The sequence below is a fragment of the Phoenix dactylifera genome, unplaced genomic scaffold, assembly GCF_009389715.1.
Source record: "Phoenix dactylifera cultivar Barhee BC4 unplaced genomic scaffold, palm_55x_up_171113_PBpolish2nd_filt_p 000100F, whole genome shotgun sequence".
NCBI lineage: Eukaryota > Viridiplantae > Streptophyta > Magnoliopsida > Arecales > Arecaceae > Phoenix > Phoenix dactylifera.
In genome coordinates this window covers 1,291,613-1,312,537 of record NW_024067682.1, presented here as the reverse complement: position 1 = coordinate 1,312,537, position 20,925 = coordinate 1,291,613, and the positions used below count along the sequence as shown (strand labels likewise).

Sequence of the window (20,925 nt, the reverse complement as noted above, 5' to 3'; positions counted from 1 at the left end):
AATTATGACACAAGTTATCTTAGATTAGATTTTATTTAAATTAATGTTCTATCTTTATTGTTCCGCTGCGCATTGAGAACTGTGAAACTTTATAATTTGTGTCAGTCAATGGAATAAGATTGCATTTATTTCAGCTGAATTATTTTATCTATATAACTGAGATGTTTGGTTAAGATGCCTTGCATGCTCGTGGGGAGAGTTCCCTACGGGTGTGCGGCGGTTGGCGCGGACCCCCGGCTCGCGCTCTCGGGCCGGGGGCGTGACAACTTTACCCAGGAGAGGTTTTAGTCTTAAAATGTAAGCTGCTAGGAGTCAAGGTACAGGCAAAAATTTCCAAGTCAAATTCGTTTACTTGTTTATTCTCAAACCTCCACTGTGACAACACAATCAATATATAAGTTTTACACCGTCCAAGTTTTGCCCAATATATGTAATTTGAATTATCTGTACTGTCTAGGAATCTAGAGGTTTTTGAGTTTCTGCTTCATAGATTTGAGGATGAGTTTACCCAGTGGAAGTTCACGAATGGTCTAAAATTTTAAGCTGACAAGAATCAACGTGTATTCAAAAATTCTAAGCTAATAAATTTAGACATGTCTAGTCAAAAAGTTTTGGGCTCATAAGAGTCAACTTACTATGAAAGGTTTAGTTATGGCCAAAAGTTCTGAGCTGATAAAACAGAAGAAAAATAAGATTTATGGATTAAATTAGACAACCTATAAGCCATATTAGATTTACTGGAATAAAATATTATCTACATTTGTTGAATTTTTACAATGCGAATCAAATGGTGTCATCGTCCATGTACCAGTATTTTTGTAGAAGAGCTCGGAACATATAAAAATTTAAACACTTGACGAATGATGCATATTCATGCAACCCTACTAGTTTCTTACCTACATGAAGAACTTTGCTTGGGTGCGTATTTTTTATTAAATTTTTGAACGGTCAAAATGAAAGTTTTTCTTAAGGCACAGTAGGAAAAACAAATCTTGTTGCTGCGTAACACAATACTATGAGGGGGTTGAAGAACACTTTGGCTATGTTTGGGAGAGCTATTGGCAATAAAATTTTTGAAAGTAGAGCTGTTGGAAGTAGAACATTCTGAAGTAGAGCTTTTATAAAAAACTATTTGCTGTTTAGTAACTATATTTGTAAAATACTATGGCACTTTAACATGTGTTTGGTAAATAAACTGAGAAAGTACTTTTGCATGACAAAATTACCATAAAGGACATCGTATAGTATTATATAACAGAGCATAATAAAATATAACATATATTAATATATAAATATATGATATAGTATAGTATTACTGTAATCTAATATAATATTATTATAATATAGTAATATAACATTGTATACTATAGCATAATAATTTAATATAATATTAAATTATTTAACATAACATATCAATGTATTATGATATAATGTAATATAATATAATATTTATAGTATAATATAATAATAAAGGTACAAAATATTATAATTATTAGCATACATTAATTTTTCATAATATAATATAATATTAAATTATTTAACATAACATATTAATGTAATATGATATAATGAAATATAATATTATATTTATAGTATAATACAATAATAAAGATATAAAATATTATAATTATTAGCGTAAATTATTTTTTCATAATATAATATAATATTAAATTATTTAACATAACATATTAATGTATTATGATATAATGTAATATAATATTATATTTATAGTATAATATAATAATAAAGGTATAAAATAATAATAGGAAACAAGAATATTTCTTTTTGCATAGAAGAAAGTCTAATCTATGGTAGGGGCTCTTTGTTAGGGCTCTAGTATATTTTTAGATTTATAAATGGACAAAGTATGTAATTGTTATATTTTATTATGGGTATTTTGGTCTAAAAAATAGCTTTCCGACAAAGCTCAAAACAGCTTTTTCGGAAAGCTTAAAAATGGAGCTTCTCCGAAAAAACTATTTTTAGCTTTCTGAAAAAGCTAAAACAGTTTTTCGAAATTTTTACCAAACACTCTTTTTCATCTAAAAGTGCTTTGGAGGGCCAGAAAGTGCTTTTTGGCCCTCCAAAAGCTCTCTCAAATAGGGCCTTCTTCATTGCCTATTGTCGCTTTGCCAATGGAATTAAAGAAGCCCGTCGCGATACCCACCTTATCCTTCCACCACCTCCGGTAGGAAGCTCTTCTTGGAGGAGATCTCAATTACTTCTCTCCCCTTTGGGTATGACTCGATGGCTTATATATAACCTTCCTCTTAAAACCCCGATAAGGATTAGCATGCCATGAGATTTGGAGTATACGTCCTTATTTGTCACACCCCGGATCTAACACTTAGGTCTGAAACGCGACATGGTTGGATACTTTCTTGAGCAAAGCTCTAGAGACTATGATATATGCTAAATATGAGCATAATTCACACAATACCAACAATTAAACTAATCCACTTTCATTAATTCTTCAATAATTCAAATATAAATTTATCAATATCCATCGGTTTCAGTAAAATATAATAAATAACTAACTAATGACTAGTTGTACAAACTTCACATTCCTCCCATTTGAGTCTTTGCCTCTTGTGAGAGAAAAAAGTAAAAAGAATGTGAGCTTTTTCGGTCTAATAAAAATTTCAGAACCCCTTACAAAGCAGAATCAATATCAAATGGAGGCTCAACCTACTATAGAGTACAGTAAGATAGTCCTTTTCTTTTCAATTTGGTGCCCATCAATGGATCAATAATTTTTCTAAATCAATACCAGCCATTAAGTAACAAGATTTTTCTTCAAACAGAATTTTGGCTTTATAATTTAGTTCCTCAAAATTTAAACAATACTACTTTGACTATGCCTTTGATAGAGTGCGACCAAAAAATAAGGTGTCATCAATTGTTTGATCTTAAAACATCCAACAAGCAAACAATTTGTATGGTTATTGCGCTCATCAGTGAGGCTTCAAATGGGTCGGGTTGACTCGTGACCCGACCCGACCTGTTTTGGAGAACCCGTGGGGCCGTGTCAGTTATTACAATTGGACCCATTCCATTTTCTGGATCGGGTCTGAGTTTACTGAATTCAGACTCGACCCAACCCATTTGAAATTTGGATAATTTTGGATTTTCAATTCTACGACCCAACTCGACTTGATCCAAATCTATAAAATTATTTGAGCTCGCGGGCTACAGCCCGCAGGGTGCAAACACAAGTCCTGAAGCTATGGATGGGTTGATCCGAATCGGATCCGAACCGAATCCAAATTTTTTGGATTGGGTTCGGATTATATATGGACATGACCCGACCCGAATGACCCATTGAATCAAAAATTGTAGTGGTCGGAGTTACTCATCATCCGATCTAATCCAACCCATTTGCGCCCGTACTCACCAGCGTAAAATTAGCACCCATATCTCTACATCAGCCAAATTTTTAATGCTTTCATGCAAACAATGTATCTTGACCAATATATTAATATTGTGTTTACTAATATTTGGCATTAATCAGTTAGATCTATATCCTACATATCACATTAGTGGCTGTCAAAATCTGCCAAAGCAACCGGTCTAAGATTTCCCAGGGTAGGCCCAAACCGGCAAGGGCAAAACCGGTATTCGGCTTCCCCGGTCCCATAAACCCTAGCTTCCCCCTCCCACATGTATAAACTGCCCGTCTTCTCCGCCTCCTCCCCTCCTCTCTTTCTTGGGTTTCTGCGGCCAAAATCCGGGAGCTGCGAGGCAACCTCGAAACCCCAGAACCCGATCTAATCACTATTTCTGCGATCCAATTATGGTAATCTGCTCTCATTATCCAATCTATAATCTATCTGTATTTGTCCTTTTTTTTTTTTAATTTTTGTTTGATTTTGTTATATTCGATTTGTTTTCTTTCAAGTTTAGTGTATTCACTCTATTTTTCGACAAAAATTCACCATAAGAAACAAGCTTTCCGATTGTTGTGATGTTAATTCGGATGAAACATCAGTTTGAGTAGATTCGTAGCTTAGCAGATCACTCTATCTTCATGATTTGGTCCTTCGTAAGAATTATGAATGGGGACATTCTGATAGGGGTTAATATTGGTTTGTTAGTGTTGAGTGTTTTTTTCACTGGGTTTGCTAGACTTTTATCTGTGTAACTTGAGGTTTTCATTGTTGTGTAATATATAGTTGTTTATTTGGTTCCCAGCCGAAATAAACGATTTATTGCTTGAACTAAGACGGATGTAGTTCAAATCTTCGATCTTGTACAACAGTTTGTGTTGATGGTACTTTTTGAGATATATGACTGTAAAGTTTGGTAGTTACCACTATATTGGATTTTAATAGCTAACCAGACAGACCACTTCAAGATATGAAGACTGTCTGCTCTTGGTAGCCACTCGTATAGCAATTGATGTAAAATTTAACAGAGGAATGGTTGGGATCAATTGCATGATTTTGCTTCATCCCTTCATGTAGATAAAGAGACTAGTCAATGTTGTGTCTGTTTTCTCTGCAAGATATGGTATGTAAATTATCAATCATGGACAGTGTATGCATGATTTTTAGTTGTCTGGCCCAGAAGTATCCAAGTTATAGCATCAACATGTTTTAAATTTTTCTCTTTTTCCTTATATTTTCATTTGTTGTTGCAAGTGTTTCTTATGAACAGGGCAATGGGATGTAGTTGTGTCATCAAGCTAATTTCTTGTAAATTACTAGTAATCTGATACTTGGTCACTGTATGGTGCGCAAGTTTGATCTCCTGTCTAGAACACATATTAAATATCCAATGCATCTGCAAATTAAAGAGAATTTTCATGGTTTGTTGAGTTTTGCAGAAGCAACTTGATGGCTGCAAAGCGGGAATTTTGATTAAAATGTGATTGTGTCAAGAAGATGTGGACTATTTCTTACTCAAGAATGTGTTAACTTGCTTTAGTGAGTTAACTCATTAAGCCTGTGACAATGATGCTAGATTTTGATGGCCTTGATTTTGATCATCAACATTCTGTCACTTTGATGACCATTGGATTTGTTTACTTGGTGATGAGATAATATTATATCATAAAAAGGTTGGGACAATATTGATTGGTATTTTGGTTCGCCATTATGGATATTTAAGTCTTGTGGAAGTATTTACTTGTGTCGAATTTCAGATGTCTTGTAACAGCCCTCAAGCTGTTGCAAATAACTCAGTATGTGTTGCTCGCCCTCTCTTGTGAGAACGTTTGTAGCATGCAAGGTTTAGAGAAAAATGGGGAGAATTATGGACTCTTATCTAAGCTTGATTTGTCATCACATCTTGAAGGAATTTGGGCTGGTTCCTTGGTCGTTCTTATTCCCCTCCTGACTAATCGTTAGATAGATTTTGTATAGACTGAAAAAAGGTTAGACTTTAAATCTGTCTCGGTCTATTAGAGAACTATCTCTCCAGGGATTGTGAAAGATGTTCCACTAGAAATATTCTTGTTATTGCTTCGACTCATATTCCCCAAAAAGTGGCATCATGGCTAGTTCTGTCTATAGATGGAGATTTGATTACACATATATAAATTGGCTGTAGGTGTCATGGGATGAGAGTCATAGGATTTAGAGTAAAAATATTGGGCTTATTTTACAGGGTAGTGATAATGTTGTGCGGTTGTTCTGTTAAGTATAATAAAGTGTCAGCTTTGACATGAGATTTTTTTTGTAAGCTTTGCATAGGCCATAAATTAATGCAGCATCCTTCATAAGCATATTCATAAGACAAAATCTAAATGCCAAATACTAAGCATTAAAACCATCTGTATTGTTTTGGCCATGTGTGTCAAGAATCACTAATTTTTATTTTTGCTAAAACACCTTTATTTCAAATAAGAGATATTCTCTTAATAGTTCCAAACACATCTATAGCTATTCAGTTGGGCTCTGTATTGAATTCCTTCTGACATACCAAAGTGGTAGATATTATCCCATTACTTTGTGTTCTATTTGCAGAGCATTGTCCTTGTACATGTATTGAATTGTCCTTCATTGGCCCTCTACCCATTTTTTGTTCTCATATTTTTTCATAGAAGTAGGCATTAGACTAGTGTTCCATTGTTGCAATGAAATATGCTATTCTTTTATTCGAATTCTCAAACCAGAAGTTATGATTTCACATTCGTGAATTTATGGGTATGAATGAACAAAATATTTCCTAGTTTAACGGAACTGGAATTTTCTACTTGTTAAATCTTGTATTTGATGAAGTATGATCAGTCATTTTGACATTACAATCTCTTTTGGTCTTCATAGTTTTTCTAATTTAGGAACCCGTCTAATGAGAAACATGAATTGTAAATATGTGTTTTCCTCAAGAAATTCATGAGATTTTTTTTCGAGTAGCATCTTGAAAGTTAGCCTTCTCTATTGCTAATCTTTCTTTCATGATCATAAGCATTGTAATCTTCTTAGTCATAGGGATGTCAACGGGATGGATTCGGTGCAATTAGTGAAAAAATAGAAAACGAACCTGAAATCCACCACTGCTTCCCGAAATTGAAACTGAACCCAAACGGTTTTTGAAATAAAAAAATCATAGTGACCACCGAAAAAACTGTGAAAACGAAACCGAAAAACCGAAAACCGTTTAACTTTTTTTAATTTCTAAATTTTCACATATAAATAACTAAATTAAAGATATCATTCATAATTTTCATAATATAATTCATACGAACTCATCTAATAAATATATCCAAAAATAATAACACGACCGTCCAACAAATTGAATAATTCAAAAATAATAATACAACCATTCATCAAACACGATAATCCAAATTACAAGCAAGGCCAACTACGTTAAAGAAAATATAATGTTAAATTTTTTAATACAAGTGAATTTTAGGGAACAATCCAATGTTTCATTTGGGCCTTCACCAATCCATGAACATATTATGCCTAAGAAAAGGGGAAAAAACACAAGAAAAACAAGCTCAATTAATAAGAAAATTTAATTTACAACTATTTATTGAAAGTCTACAGTTTTATTAATATCAAGAAAGGTTCTATAGATTACCTCGTCAACATAAGAGTCATCTTTAGATGATAATAGGATGTGGTAGTAGAAGAATCTACAATTAAACATATAATGAGACAACTACATTAGATATTAGCATATCAACAACTATTCAACTAAATTAAAAGACATTTAATAGAAATTACCTTTTTGATAAAAATTTGCCCAAAACCAATCACGAGTACACATCAATGCCTCTAGAGTAGTCGGATGAAGTCTTCTTCAATGTGGACTCACAAACCTACCACCAATGCTAAATGCAGATTTTGAGGCAACTGTAGAGACAGGAATAGCAAGAACATCTCTAGCTATCATCATCAAAGTAGGATAGTTGAGCCTATTACTTTTCCACCAAACGAATATATCAAAGTCATTTGTTCTTGGCAAGGTATCCTCCTCCAAATAATGATCTAACTCAGACTTCACAGCCCACTAGTTGCAGACTTCATCATTTTGATCATGTACTGATCATAAATGACAGCAAAATTCTTCCTGTCACTGACACTACCACTAGTAACCTCCGAAATAGAAGATGAGCTGTGGCTAGACTCATCTTAAGTACCAACTTCCTTCTCACGCCTACTTCTATCTTGGTACTCATTGAGTAAATCATAACAAAATTGGTGAATCATAGCATAACATAATTGGTGAATCCTATCAACTTCATCATTGACTTCATTTCCATAAATTGTTGCAAAATAACACTCCAACAATGTCAACTCGTATCTCAAATCTAAAACAGTTGCCACTGCCATGATCCCATGAATCACGTTTCCAATACTTATCAATTTTTTCCAACATCTTTTTTGCCATGGATCTAACCACTTCATTTGAATCTACAGACCAATCATACAAGGCCAATCTCATGTCACAAACCTTTTCAAAAAAAGATTAGCAATGGGATATTGAGTGCTAGAAAAAATCTCAGTCACACTGTAAAACAACTCTAGCCTTTCATACATGTCTGCAACTAAATTCCAATATTCCTCTGTAGGCAAACACATGTATAAGGGCTCATGTAGTCTTAAGCGAGAGAAGACATCCATACAAATCAATAAAATTGAAGCATTAAGAAAGTAGAGTTCCACCATGTCTTATAATCAAGTACCAACTTTTTAGTACTTGAAATTTGCAGCTGGCAAGCTGCTTCTTCAAATTTTTCCTCTCTTTTTGATGTTGCTTTCAAATGGAACACTATCTTGAATCCACTCGAGACCAGCTCCAATCACTTCTAAATCATCCTTAAAAATCAAATTTAGAATATTCACACAATAGCACATATGAACGAAACACCCATGCACCATAAGCAATCTCCTATCAGGTTTATCCAATAGGTTATCTACAATAGCATCATTACAAGTGCAATTGTCCACTGTTAATATGGAGGGCCTTTTATCAAGATCCCATATCAATGAAAGTATTCATCAATACATTAGAAAGTGAATATGCAGTGTGTGGATAAGGTACATATGCAAACCTAAAACCAAAAATAATGTACCTGAATAAATAAGAATATATAAAGTATATTACTAATAATATGTAAAGTAGAAAGAAATATACCTTAGAACTGGACTTTGCAATATCCAAGAATCATCAACAAAATGAGCTGTGATAGCCATAAAGCCTCTCTTTTGATTTTGAGCCATCCACATCAGCAGTGATAGCGATTCTACTCCGATTTGCCTTCAGCAAATTCATTATCTTTTCCTTGTCATGATCATAAACTTTCAAAATATCACTCCAAACTGTATTTCTACAGACCGTCTTACAAGGCAGTTGGAGGAAAGCTGAATATCTCCTAAAACCAATATGCTCCACCATAGAAATTGGATACTCATGCATAATGATCAAGGTAGCAAACTTCCTCCTTGACACCTGATCAAAAGTAAAAGTTGACAACCTTTACTTTATCCTCTCCGGTTTGTTCAAACTTCAACTATTTTTGATTAAGCACAACCTTTACATATTGGACAATTCTTAAAAGGCTGATGCAAATGGCTAGTTCCATTTTTTCTTTCCCCTCCAATGTGTTTACCACAATAATTGCTAACAGCCTTCATAACTTCATGATGTAGCACGATATTCAAAATAGAACTAACCCGCGGAATCCACCAACGGGGTGTTGGAATCTACCAACAAAGACAATATAAGAGAAGATTTCTTTCATTCAACAACCAAAATGTTAACAAGCCCTACTAGCCTTTATATAGGCAAAAAGGTAAGAGCAAATCTCCAAAATATCCCTACAGAGGAAAAGACCCAAATACCTAACAAATAAGCTCTCTCACTCACAATCCATCACCCAGCCAAAGTGTCACCAGGTGGGATGTCTTCTTGCGTTTGCGACTATACACGTGCCTGATCGAAGATTTAGGGCTGGTGTCCGCACCAACTCTTCCGGGGTGGGAGAAACTCAGACCTTATCAAGTAGGACAGTGGGTGGCTCTGGTGGTGCTCCAAAATATCTGGTGGTGTCTGCACCAACTTTTTTCGGATGGAAAAAAGTCGACCTCGACGAAAGCGGCTCGGTGTAGCCCCAGTAGTACTCCAACAAATCCGGATCGATCTGCTGTAGCTCCTTGCGCGGGATCCAAGTATAGTCGGATTTTGGTCGTCCTCGCCAACGAACCAAGAAGCATTGAATGCTTCCATCACTGGATAAAATGATTTGCTCGTCTAAAATGGCATCAATGAGTTCTTTTTGTGCTGGTGGGAGAGGCAAAGAAAGTGAGGATGGTATGGAACCAGGAATAGAAGAATCATTGGGCTCAAGAGAGAGCTCAGCGAAAGGGTCATCAAGGATGGATGGTGGACCCTTGAAAGTAACTAGATTTTCAATATTAATAGTAGAGCTGATACCAAAATTAGATGGAAGATCAATAACATAGGCTTCGTGCTAATCCGATGCAATATCCTAAATGACCTAGCACTACAAGCTTGCAGTTTCATATTGGTTCCATGCGAAAATCGCTCAGGCTGAATACGTACTATAACATAATCCCTAGCTTGAAAGTCCTTAGCATGGGAATCAGCTTGCAATTTGTATTGAGCATTACTTGCATGAATGCGCTTCTGGATTTTCTGATGCAACTCATGAATGTGTTGGACAAATGCATGTACAAACTCAGGAATCCTAACATGGGGTGACAAGGGTAAAATACCTGAAGGTTTTCTAACTTTGTAAATATGCACTACCTCACATGGATGCATGCCTAGGAACCTGTTAACTGAATTATGGGAATGAACTTCTTGGATAACTAGAGCGGACACCAAAGAGTCATTGAACTCTTTCCGCTCAAATTCAACGGGACACAGGATCTGGACTACACTCATGGTGGACCAATCAGACCCTCTCTTTAAAGGCACAAATGGTATAGGTGTAGTGCGGATGCATCCTAGGGTATCAGGTCCTTCACACGCTTCTTCATCAATGTCCTGAATGTCATCGATGTTTGGTTCATAGACTTGTTCCTCTAAGTCATCTATGTCACCACCCTGCTCTTGCTGAGCAATGACGAAAGATTTGTTAGGGCATTAGGAGGCAACGTGACCAAAATTTTGGCATTTGTAGCACTTAATTTTAGAATGTGGTTTGGGAGGCTCACCAAGGATTTTCTTATCTTTAGTGTCTCGGCTTGGGACAGGAGCGGTAGACGGGGTTTTAGTGGCAGAGGACCTTACAGAAGGTTTGGACCCCGAAGAATGAGGACTAGTGGGAGTGCCCTGATTGTCAGAGCGCCTTACAAATATGGAATTGGAGACATGCACATAGTTTTGCACGAATGTATATGTCTGGTCTAAAGTGGACATCTCTCGGAGGACGAGTTCTTTTCTAAGTTTGTCATTAAGACCTCGACAAAATCGACTCAGGACCATCCTCTCATCCTCAAGCACATTACATCGCATCATGTAATCATCAAATATGGCAATGTAGTCAGTAGCTGATCAGGTGCATTGTCGTAAGTTATTCCATCGGTCAAGGAGATCATCTTGGTAGCTAATAGGCAAGTATTTTTTCTTTAGTTTTTCTTTTATTTCTATCCAGTCAATTATTGTCGGTTGACGTCTCCTTACTAGAAGTTGTTCGGTGTTTTGCCAAAAGAGCTTAGCTCGACCAATGAGTTTCATTCTGGCAAACCAGACCTTTTCGTCAGACAAATTATACCACTCAAAGAAATGGTCCATTTCGTGCAACCAGTCTGAGAAGACCTTTGGGTCAAAACGATCATTAAAGGTGGGGGCTTTAACCCGAATGCCTTTCATCACATCTTCAACATGGTCACGAGGCCCTCTGGGTTCTACGTTGTATCGATAACCCCTATTGACATTAGGAAAAGGACCTTGTCCTCTAAGACGAGGGTAGGCTTGATAGCGGCCTGAGAAAGGGCTAGTGTCAAATTGGCCCCTTCGGATCGACCCTAGATGGTCTAGTGTTTCATCCTCAACTTCTGGGCCTTCCAAATGAGAGGCACTACCTTCTTTGGATCCCATAATCCTCTGAAGGGAAGCCTCCGCTGAGTCGAGTCGGGCGCAGGCCTGGGTGGTCAAATCTTGGACAGCCTTCCTTAGGGCGTCGATGCGGACATCCATGGTAGATTGGATTTCGAAATGCGGGGTGACACGACCACTATAAAGGTCCATGTGATGAATGAACTCAAATATGTACTATCCTACTAAGTGAGGATAATATTCGCTCCGAGGCAAACCTATTGCATGCAATGAATTCTAAATTTCGGTGTGTATGCTCAATACAGCTCAGAACTATTCTCTAGCAGAGGAATATTTCAAACTAGGAACCAGTAAGTGACGCAAGCTAGCAAGTCACTGCAGTCAAGTAGTACAAGTGTCCAGTGGCTTGTCGGATGGCATGGGGCCTCGTAGGTCTTCCAACGAGGGTTTAGCTCTACAATTAATAATAAAGAGGGCTACTACTCGGGGTTTTTTTGTGTGTGGGTGTTTCGTGGAGGTGCGTGAGGCATGTTTTTTGGATTTTTGGGGTAAACCACCAAGCACAAAACAACTATTAAATGCCAAATTTAAACAAGCAAACGAAACTTTCAGAGGAGAACAAACCTAGCCCGGTGGAGGGCGACGACCAAAATGCGGTGAGTCGACTCGTCAGAGCTTGGGGACCTGCTTTCAGCAACTTGTGGGTTGGACCAAAAGAGTTCGGTTGCTTTGATGTGGACTTTAGGGGTTGCGGCTCAGGCCTAATGGGTCCACAGACACAAAGGGGAGAGGGGAGTGTGTGAGCTGAGGTTGCTGGGCCCGGAGGCCTGCGGCCCAATGAAAAGGGGGGGGGGGAGGGCTTCTTCAGCCATAGCTCTCTCAGCTTAGGCTTTTAGAGGAAGGAGAGAGAGTAGACCGGCGACGGAAAAATTGAAGAGGTGGTGCGGGGGAGAACACAGTTGTGGCGGGGAGAAAAAATGGTGGAGGGGCGAAGTGGTGGAGAGGGGGGAGTGCAAGTAGGGCCGTGGGGTGGGGAGGCGGGGCCGCGGCGAAGGGAGACGGGGCCACGGCGGAGGGCGGGGAGGAGAAGGTAAGGCTCGAGGGAAGGAAAGGGAAAAGATGTGAGCTTTTTCGAAGCGGGGAGGACGGAGACCGAGATGGATTCTCAAAAACAGGAGGAGGACGACGACGACCGTCGGAGAGCTGACCTGAGAATGGCCGGAGGCGGCGGCGGTGAAGGAGGTGCTGGCGGCGGGAGAAGGAAAGGGCTCGGGAGCAGGAGAAGAAGAAACACAGTGGCACGCGCGGGACTTACGGGTCACGTGCGGCCACCTCTTTTTTTTCTGGTCACATGCGAATCACGTGTTTTTTTTTGTGCTGACGGATTCGGGCTAAAAGAGGAGGGTAATAGGTCGGAACTTACCCGTTAGGTTTTCTTTGCCTCCTTTGCGAAGAGGGATTGAGAGGGGGAAGGAGGCGGCGGCGGCTTCCACGGCGACGATGCGAAGACCTCGGCCTGCGGCGACGACACGAAGACCTCGGTCGGGCTCGTCAACAAAGACGACGAAGGCTAGAAATCCGGCGGGCACGGCTCTGCGGCTCGATCGCAGCTTCCCGGCGGCAAAACCTCCTAGATCCGGGCGACGGCGGTGCTCGGGGGTGGGCCGCTCCTCGGATCTGGTCGAAGCCGGCCCGGACAAGGCCCCCGTCCTCAGATCCGGCCGACGGCAGGCAGTAATGATCGCGGACGACGGCGTTGCCGTTGGCGAGCGGCGGCAACGTCGTTGGGGTCAGCTCCGGCGACGACAGAGGCCGCACGCCATGGCGAAGGTGGTGCGCGGTGGTGATGGTAGGCGGGGGAAGCGATGAAGGGGTCCTCTGTACTTGCTCGGGATGAAACGGAAAGCAAAGACAATGACGAAAACGAAGAAAGAAGGGAAGAAATGTTGCCTTTTTTGTGTGCAGTGAGCTTCGACACGATCCGACGTCCGTGGTTCAATTACTTCGGCGAAAATCTCGTGAGGCAAATGACTACGAGGGATCGGGGGTGGTCTGTACATCAACTAGACCTCAAAGCTTTGGCAATAGAGGCAAAGCCAACCTAGCTCTGATACCAAAGTTGATGCAGCACAATATTCAAAATAGAACTAACCTGCAGAATTCACCAACAAAGACAATATAAGAAAAAAAATTTCATTCAACAACCAAAATGTTAACAAGCCCTACTAGCCTTTATATAGGCAACATGGCAAGAGCAAATCTCCAAAATACTTTTACAGGGGAAAAGACCCAAATACCCAACAAATAAGCTCTCTCACTCACAATCCATCACCCAACCAAAGTGTCACTGGGTGGTGGGCTGCTCTCCTGCGTCTACGACTATACACGTGCCTAATCGAAGATCTAGGGCCGGTGTCCGCACCAACTCTCCCGGGGTGGGAGAAACCCGACCCCGTTGAGTGGGATAGTGGGCAGCTCTGGTAGTACTCCAAAAGATCTGGTGGTGTCCGCACCACTTCACCAACTTTCTTCTTCAAAAAGTGATTCCACACCACAAAAGTTGATTTCTTTTTTGAAGTTTCATTAGTTTCTTCTTCAGAATTGCTACACATCGGAGAGGTGGCATGGAAGGTTGTGAGCTTTGGTTGTTGGTTGGTTGACTAGCCATATCAACCTACAAGAATATGAAAATTCACCTTCTATAAGTTCAACTCATAAGCATCCATAAATTGCACTAGCATCCTTCTCACAGTAATGTCTTTAGCAGTTCTTAGAATCAAACGAACTATCACTTCAAAAAAGCACAAGGCAATCACCAAAACATAGAAGAAAGGACAATATCCATGTGCCTTTTCCCCCACATTGGACTCTCTTATCAACAACACGAATGACAAACGTAAAGAAACAACAAAGGATAACAACACAGAAGCAATGGAACTGTCCACCAAACAACTACAATGCAATAACCTCCAACCACAACTTTCCTCTCAGATACACTGGCGGAATCACTAAATGCTGAATTACAACCACACCACTTTTAAACCAACGCCAAAGTATATCACAGTAGTTCAACTGTTGAAGCCCAAGACAAAACTTCATGCACCTGGCAAATAGCCCAGAACAATGCACACTGACCCAAAATAAACAAAAGAAAGATTCCACCAACTAAAACAACTTGTTAACCATTTTTTTTTTCAGGTAAGTGGAGGCAAAGGAGGCCAAACCTCCATTAGCCACCAAATTTTATTGATAAAGAGAATATTTACTCCATAAGTTTACAGAAGGGCATAAGAATATACAAGGATATAGAATCAGTTCTAAGAGCAGATGAAAAAAAGAGGTAGAAAAGAAAGATCATAGCAAGAAGGAGAATAAATGCAGGATGGATCGCACCCGGATGTTTGAGATCTCTATGCAGCCCGCATATTGGAAAATCTGCATATTGATATTTTTAGTGTGGGGTCATGGGAGATGCACTGGTGTAGAAGATAGGTACTTTTTTGGAGATTTTTTTTTGAGAGAGTGAACGGGTAAAGATTTTAGATCCCTAAATCATTGGTCGCAACTCGCAACTCTAACCAACTTTGCCAACTCAATCAGTTGACATCTTCATGGAGAAGCCAATTTTAATACACATTTACGACTGAAACAATGTTAAGCTCTACTCCTAATAGATCAAGTGGCGAAAGATCAAGTGCCATTTTTTCAGTTTGAAGAGTTGTGGTCATATCATCCGAAATCCAACCCAAAAAAACCTAGAAGGAGGAAAACAAGAGTAAACCGAAAAAGGATAGAAAGATCAAACCTTTGCTTCCAATGGGCTTGTGGTTTTCCTTTTTTGAGAGGATGGACTGGGGAGATGCAATCTTAACGTGAAGAAGAGTTTTTCCTTCTTTGAGAGGTGGAGATGGAGTGAGGACTGGCTGGGGAGCGGTGATCTTAATGCGAAGAACTGAAGAAGTGGATTTTCTTTTTTTGAGAGGCAGAGTGGGATTAGGGAGCCAGGCCATGATCTTCACATGAAGAAGAACCAAAGTTGAAGGGAGGAAAAAGACCTACCGTACTTCGTTGAGCGGTCCAAATTTGTCATTAAGTGGAATAGGGGATGGTCCGGATTATTACATGGAGTTTCTAATTTGAATTTGTACTGTCGGGTATTTTCGGTTTCTGGTTCGATTCGGATTCGGTTTCGGGTCGGGTTCGGGTCAGGGAATTCACCAAAATCAAAACCGAACGGTTTTTAATTTTTATCACCGAAACCATCCCTATTTAATTTTGGTTAAAATTACACAATTCAGTTCGGGGATGGGTAAAATATTTGATTATCCATCACTGTTGACATCCCTACTTATTCTTCTTTTTTTCTCTTTTTGGGCTAGGCATGTTTATAAGATAAAATATGTTAATTGTTAATGTCATCATAGCAATTATGTATTCAGTACATATAATATAATATATTGACCTTCAGCACTTTCCTTGCCTTAGCTTTTGATCAAAGTTGTTTTGTTAGTAGTTCTCTTGTATAAAACCAATGGTCCAATGATTCTTATTATTGTGCATTTTCATCTGAATGATCTGTGTGACTCAAATTAGATGGTATCATGACACTGGTCTATGAAGGCCAATTGTGCTTGTACAATGACACTGCATTTTGTTAGGATTTTTGAGATGACCTATAAAATTTTCCTACTTATATGTCATTCTATCTTAAATGTGATTGCCATTATGGACAACATCTCGAGTTTGAAGTCTTTGAACCTCATCAAGTTCTCTTTCTGGACAACTTAAAAGTATAATGAGTAAGTTTTATGTATGGTTCATAAAAAATCAATCCCATATTCCAAACTAGGTGAATTTTTAGTAGACTTATGATTGGATTTGAAAGATTTTGGGCGCCTATCTGTCTGACTATACCTGATTGATCGGTCTAGAGTTTGGATTGGATCTGGATGGCATCTAGCTCTGGGGGGCATGGTGACATCCCTGTTAATAATTACTAATTAATAATCTTCATCTAACTATAAGTTCTTACTATCAATGCACAACAATGAAAGCATGGCCATGGTACTTTCACAAATAGGTTTAATGACCCTCATATTTTTTATTTTTTTAAAAAGGAAACTAGGGGGATATTTATTTCTATATTTTGAGCATTTCTTAGATGGGAACTCTTAGTTCTTAGATTGGGTTTCTAAAGATTTCCTAAACCCATAAATAAGATCCTCTTTTGCTTGTATTGGAACTCTACAAAGTTTATTCATTAAAAAGTCTGATTACAAAACATAATACAGTTCCAAAAGAAGATTCTGGTCATGAAGCTTCTCCCATTAAAATAGTAATGCTTAACTAATCTTGTACGTGTCTTTATGCAATCTGTTGGTAGATTTTCTTGTCCTTATCTGATGCTTAGCAGGGTGCTCCATATTTAATACTTTCCTTCTTATTTGTTCAATAGGTCTTCTTGCTCTAGAACTGGTTCCCTCGTGAACATTGATTTGCCTCAATGGATTGACTTGAAGAGCATTGCTATAGTGAATGTTTTCTTTGTTAACTTATTGTGATTATAATTATGTTGATGATGCCTGGTTACAGTCGAGGAGGAAGACCAGGGAGCCTAAAGAGGAAAATGTCACATTGGGGCCTAATGTACGAGAAGGAGAGCATGTTTATGGGGTTGCCCATATTTTTGCATCATTTAATGACACTTTTATCGTAAGTGGCACTTGTCTTGGTTGACCTGTTTTCCACTTTATTTATGTGGTATGCTGACATGTTCGGATGTTGGTCGCAGCATGTCACTGATTTATCTGGAAGGGAAACCATTGTCCGGATTACTGGTAGGAAACATCTTATGTCGCATAATCGATTGACCATATTAGACTTATGCCTTGAACACAAAGCAGTGAAAGATTCATGTTTTTAAGAACTTATGTCATTTATTTCTTTCTGTATTTCTCGTACTAGGTGTAATTTTTTATGCGACTTATGTTCAGTCTGAGTTACTATGAAATATTATTTGATGATTATCACTATTTTAATCCATTAGGTGGTATGAAAGTCAAAGCTGATCGTGATGAGTCATCTCCATATGCTGCAATGCTTGCAAGTCAAGATGTTACTCAGCGATGCAAGGTATGCACAGTATGCTTGTCTGATTATATGGATCTGAACATTCCCGTGCTGGTTGGAAGCTTCCTTGCTTGAACTGCTATTATTACACAACTTTCTATTTGATCACCCTCCAGAGTCTTGTAGAATCTGGAGGAATTGATATTCACCATTCAGCTTATCTCTTGTTATTTGCTCTGGCTAGCATCATTTATTATGCCTCATGTACTGATTTATTCCTTCTTCTCTCATTTGTATCTTTCATTATTAATTTTGGTAAATTGGATATTTTTCCTCCATAGGAGCTTGGCATTACTGCCTTACATATAAAGCTCCGTGCAACAGGAGGGAACAAGACCAAGACACCCGGTCCTGGTGCTCAATCTGCTCTCAGGGCCCTTGCTCGATCAGGAATGAAAATTGGACGCATTGGTAATCTTTCTGTTTTTAAATGTATAGATGACTTAGTGCCATTTAAGTCTCCAAATTCATTTTCAGCTGGACCTAACCTGATTGTTTTTTCCTGTGGGTCATTGCTTTTTTGGTGGTTCTTTGAGCATAGTTTCCATTACTGATACAGTAGTCTCTTATCTGAACACAACAACTGGGGAAGATGTGAGAAGCTAGAGGGAGATGATCGGGTAACAGCATTTAGATGTATTCACAAGCATGGGGATGTAATCAAGGATCAAATTATGACAATTCATGTGATTCCCTGCATTGGTCATACATTTTGCACCATTTTTTTCTGATATATATATATATATATATATATATATATATATATATATATATATATATATATATATATATATGCTCACTAGATGTGCATGCATTTGCCCGTAAATGTATATTGCACATCTTTTTTTTATTTTCCCCTTCTGCCTGCATGTCCCCATTGCCTGTTAGGGGTATGATTTTTAGGAGAGAATATATAATGCAACAACACTGATATGCTGCTCTGATAGAAAATATGTGGCTTGTTTAATTGTTGTTGTTGTGTTTCTCCTATCGATGACATTTTTATAAATGAACAATATCATTTTGTCCTTGTGGTCCTTTAAAATTTGTGAGGACTGCAAACTGAATTCGTAGATATCTTTCAAAGTTCTGAACTATTTTTTGTTCTGCTGGCACAGTAACATTTTCGACAATAATTCAAACATTTATTCTTTTGATTGTTCCAGAGGATGTGACTCCAGTCCCTACGGACAGTACCCGCAGAAAGGGTGGAAGAAGAGGAAGGAGGCTGTAGTTCCCTTTTCATTTTCCTCAATGCTTGTGGTTCTCTGGGATAGCTGCTATGTTTGAGCGATATTTTGCAGTTTTGGTCACTTCCTATGATTATATTGCCTAATTGGTAGAGACTGTAATTTCTTTATGAAGTTTATGAATTAATTCTCTTTTGGCACTGTTGTTTCTTAGATACTGCTTGGTTCTTGTGTACTTGAACTTAGTGCTTGCCAGAGTATGATGACATTCCCCAGATTTTGTTGCGCTAACAGCAAATGTCATTGAGAAGGAAAAAAAAAAGGCACCCCAAGGTAAAATGTGCTTTGAATCCACTAGTAAAGAATATGTGCAATGCACTTGTTAGATGGACAGCAGAGTTTGGGTGGTGTGTGTCCGGTGATTACCCCCCCTGTTTTCGTTTTCCTTTCGTCACATTTTTATGCTATATCTCTGAAATTTTGAGATGGGAATCCAAGCAGGACTGTTCCCATGGTGGACGGGTTGCACTCCTAGAGTTAGCCGTGATGGTAACCATGTATTTGGGCCGCTATCTTGGATCCTCATTATCATGTATTTTTTTGGGGACACAGAAGTACGTTACTTTTTATGACTATCTCTAATACTGTTCCAAGTAGAAGCACCTTCAGAATTCTCATGATCAAATTATATGTTTAATTTATAATTATAGATATAGATTGCTGAGGTTCCAGGAATTGTGTCTTGTGTCTTCGACTATATTGGAAAAACTGGAACGCCTTCAATTGCTTCCTGCATCATTCTGATTTGACCATTTCGGTATGGTATGATCTGATTAAACATCAATATGAAGCTTCTTGTATTAATTGTTTCTGTAGTAAATTTTATAATCAATCTCTTTCGGTCTATTTGATGTTGCTTCTGCATTTTAGAAAATTCTTCCTTAGTTTTAAAAATCCCTTTTTAACTTTCAGAAGAAACATTTCTTAAATAATGCTATCAAATTCGAACGCTTGTCTTAATTTTTTTTTCTAATTTTAAAAGTTATCAAGTTAGCTTTTTTCAGGCCATGCCAAATCTGTCGTCGTAAACATTGAAATATTTTAGCTCCACCAGGCGTAACCAACAGGTGCTTGGCCCGCTCAAGAGTACATATTTGTATTTAAGGTCCTCTAGAATTTTAATATGGTCGCAATGCCCACCTGCAGCCCCTAATCCGTATATTTAACTTGAATCATGTAATTGGTTTGTTGGTAATTCAAATAAAAAAGATATTATGTTGAGATCTCATCCATCCATCATATGTTGTAATTTTCTAGTTGTTTCTCTGCCGACTCCGTTAGAATAGCTGAACGGGTGCGTTTTCGTACGTCGCGTATTGGTTCTCAATACAATTCGTCATGTTCGATTTTTTTTAATTATTTCATTAAATTAACAATGCAAACAAAAACATGAACCTTTCGAGTGATTAAGAAAATTAGTTGTAGAGATGGGCATCGGCCCGGGTCGGGCCCACCCGGCTACAGACCAAACGGGCCGTGCCAGGTGCGAGCCATAACGGCTATTTTTTTTTGAACAGACGTGCCGTGCTAGGTATAACGGCTATTTTTTTGACCCATAACGGCTATTTGTGGCTTTTACCCATTTTGCCCCTCCCAACATTCATAAAACGGCTAATTTGAGGGGTATTTTGGAAAAAAATTGGAGTCCTATAAATACCCCTTTCCTCCCTCATTCTCACCACACCAAACCAACTCTTCTCTCCTCTACTACTACTATTTCTCTCTTCTAGCAATATAGTATACCCATATAAAAACTTATTAAGTGCATATATTAATGATCGTGGATTAGGCTTTACATTGACTGAAATTGATTGGAATAAAGGAAAAATTTTGGAAGATTTTTTGGTTAGTTTTTATAATGCTACTAATGTTCTTTCTAGTATTTATTATTCAACTTCATGTTCATTTTTACAACAAGCATATATGATTAGTCAAAAATTTGCAGAACATAGATATGATGATGTTTTAATGCCTATTATTGAACAAATGGAATCTAAATGGAATGAGATGCTTCTCTGCTTCAAAGATTGGTTGGATGCTGAGGCGAGACTTCAAGGTAAAAGTGGATATG

At 38.3% G+C, this 20,925-nt stretch overlaps 1 protein-coding gene across 1 annotated transcript; it reads left to right on the top strand.

Annotated features, from left to right (window-relative positions):
• The first annotated feature begins 3,650 nt into the window (after positions 1-3,650).
• Positions 3,651-19,071, top strand: LOC103696363 (40S ribosomal protein S14-like). The gene is made up of 6 exons (XM_008777959.3): positions 3,651-3,796; positions 17,068-17,187; positions 17,267-17,312; positions 17,522-17,607; positions 17,886-18,015; positions 18,771-19,071. The coding sequence occupies exons 1-6, from the start codon at positions 3,794-3,796 to the stop codon at positions 18,836-18,838; spliced, it is 453 nt and encodes a 150-aa protein (XP_008776181.1). The 5' UTR covers positions 3,651-3,793; the 3' UTR covers positions 18,839-19,071.
• Positions 19,072-20,925: the final 1,854 nt, after the last annotated feature.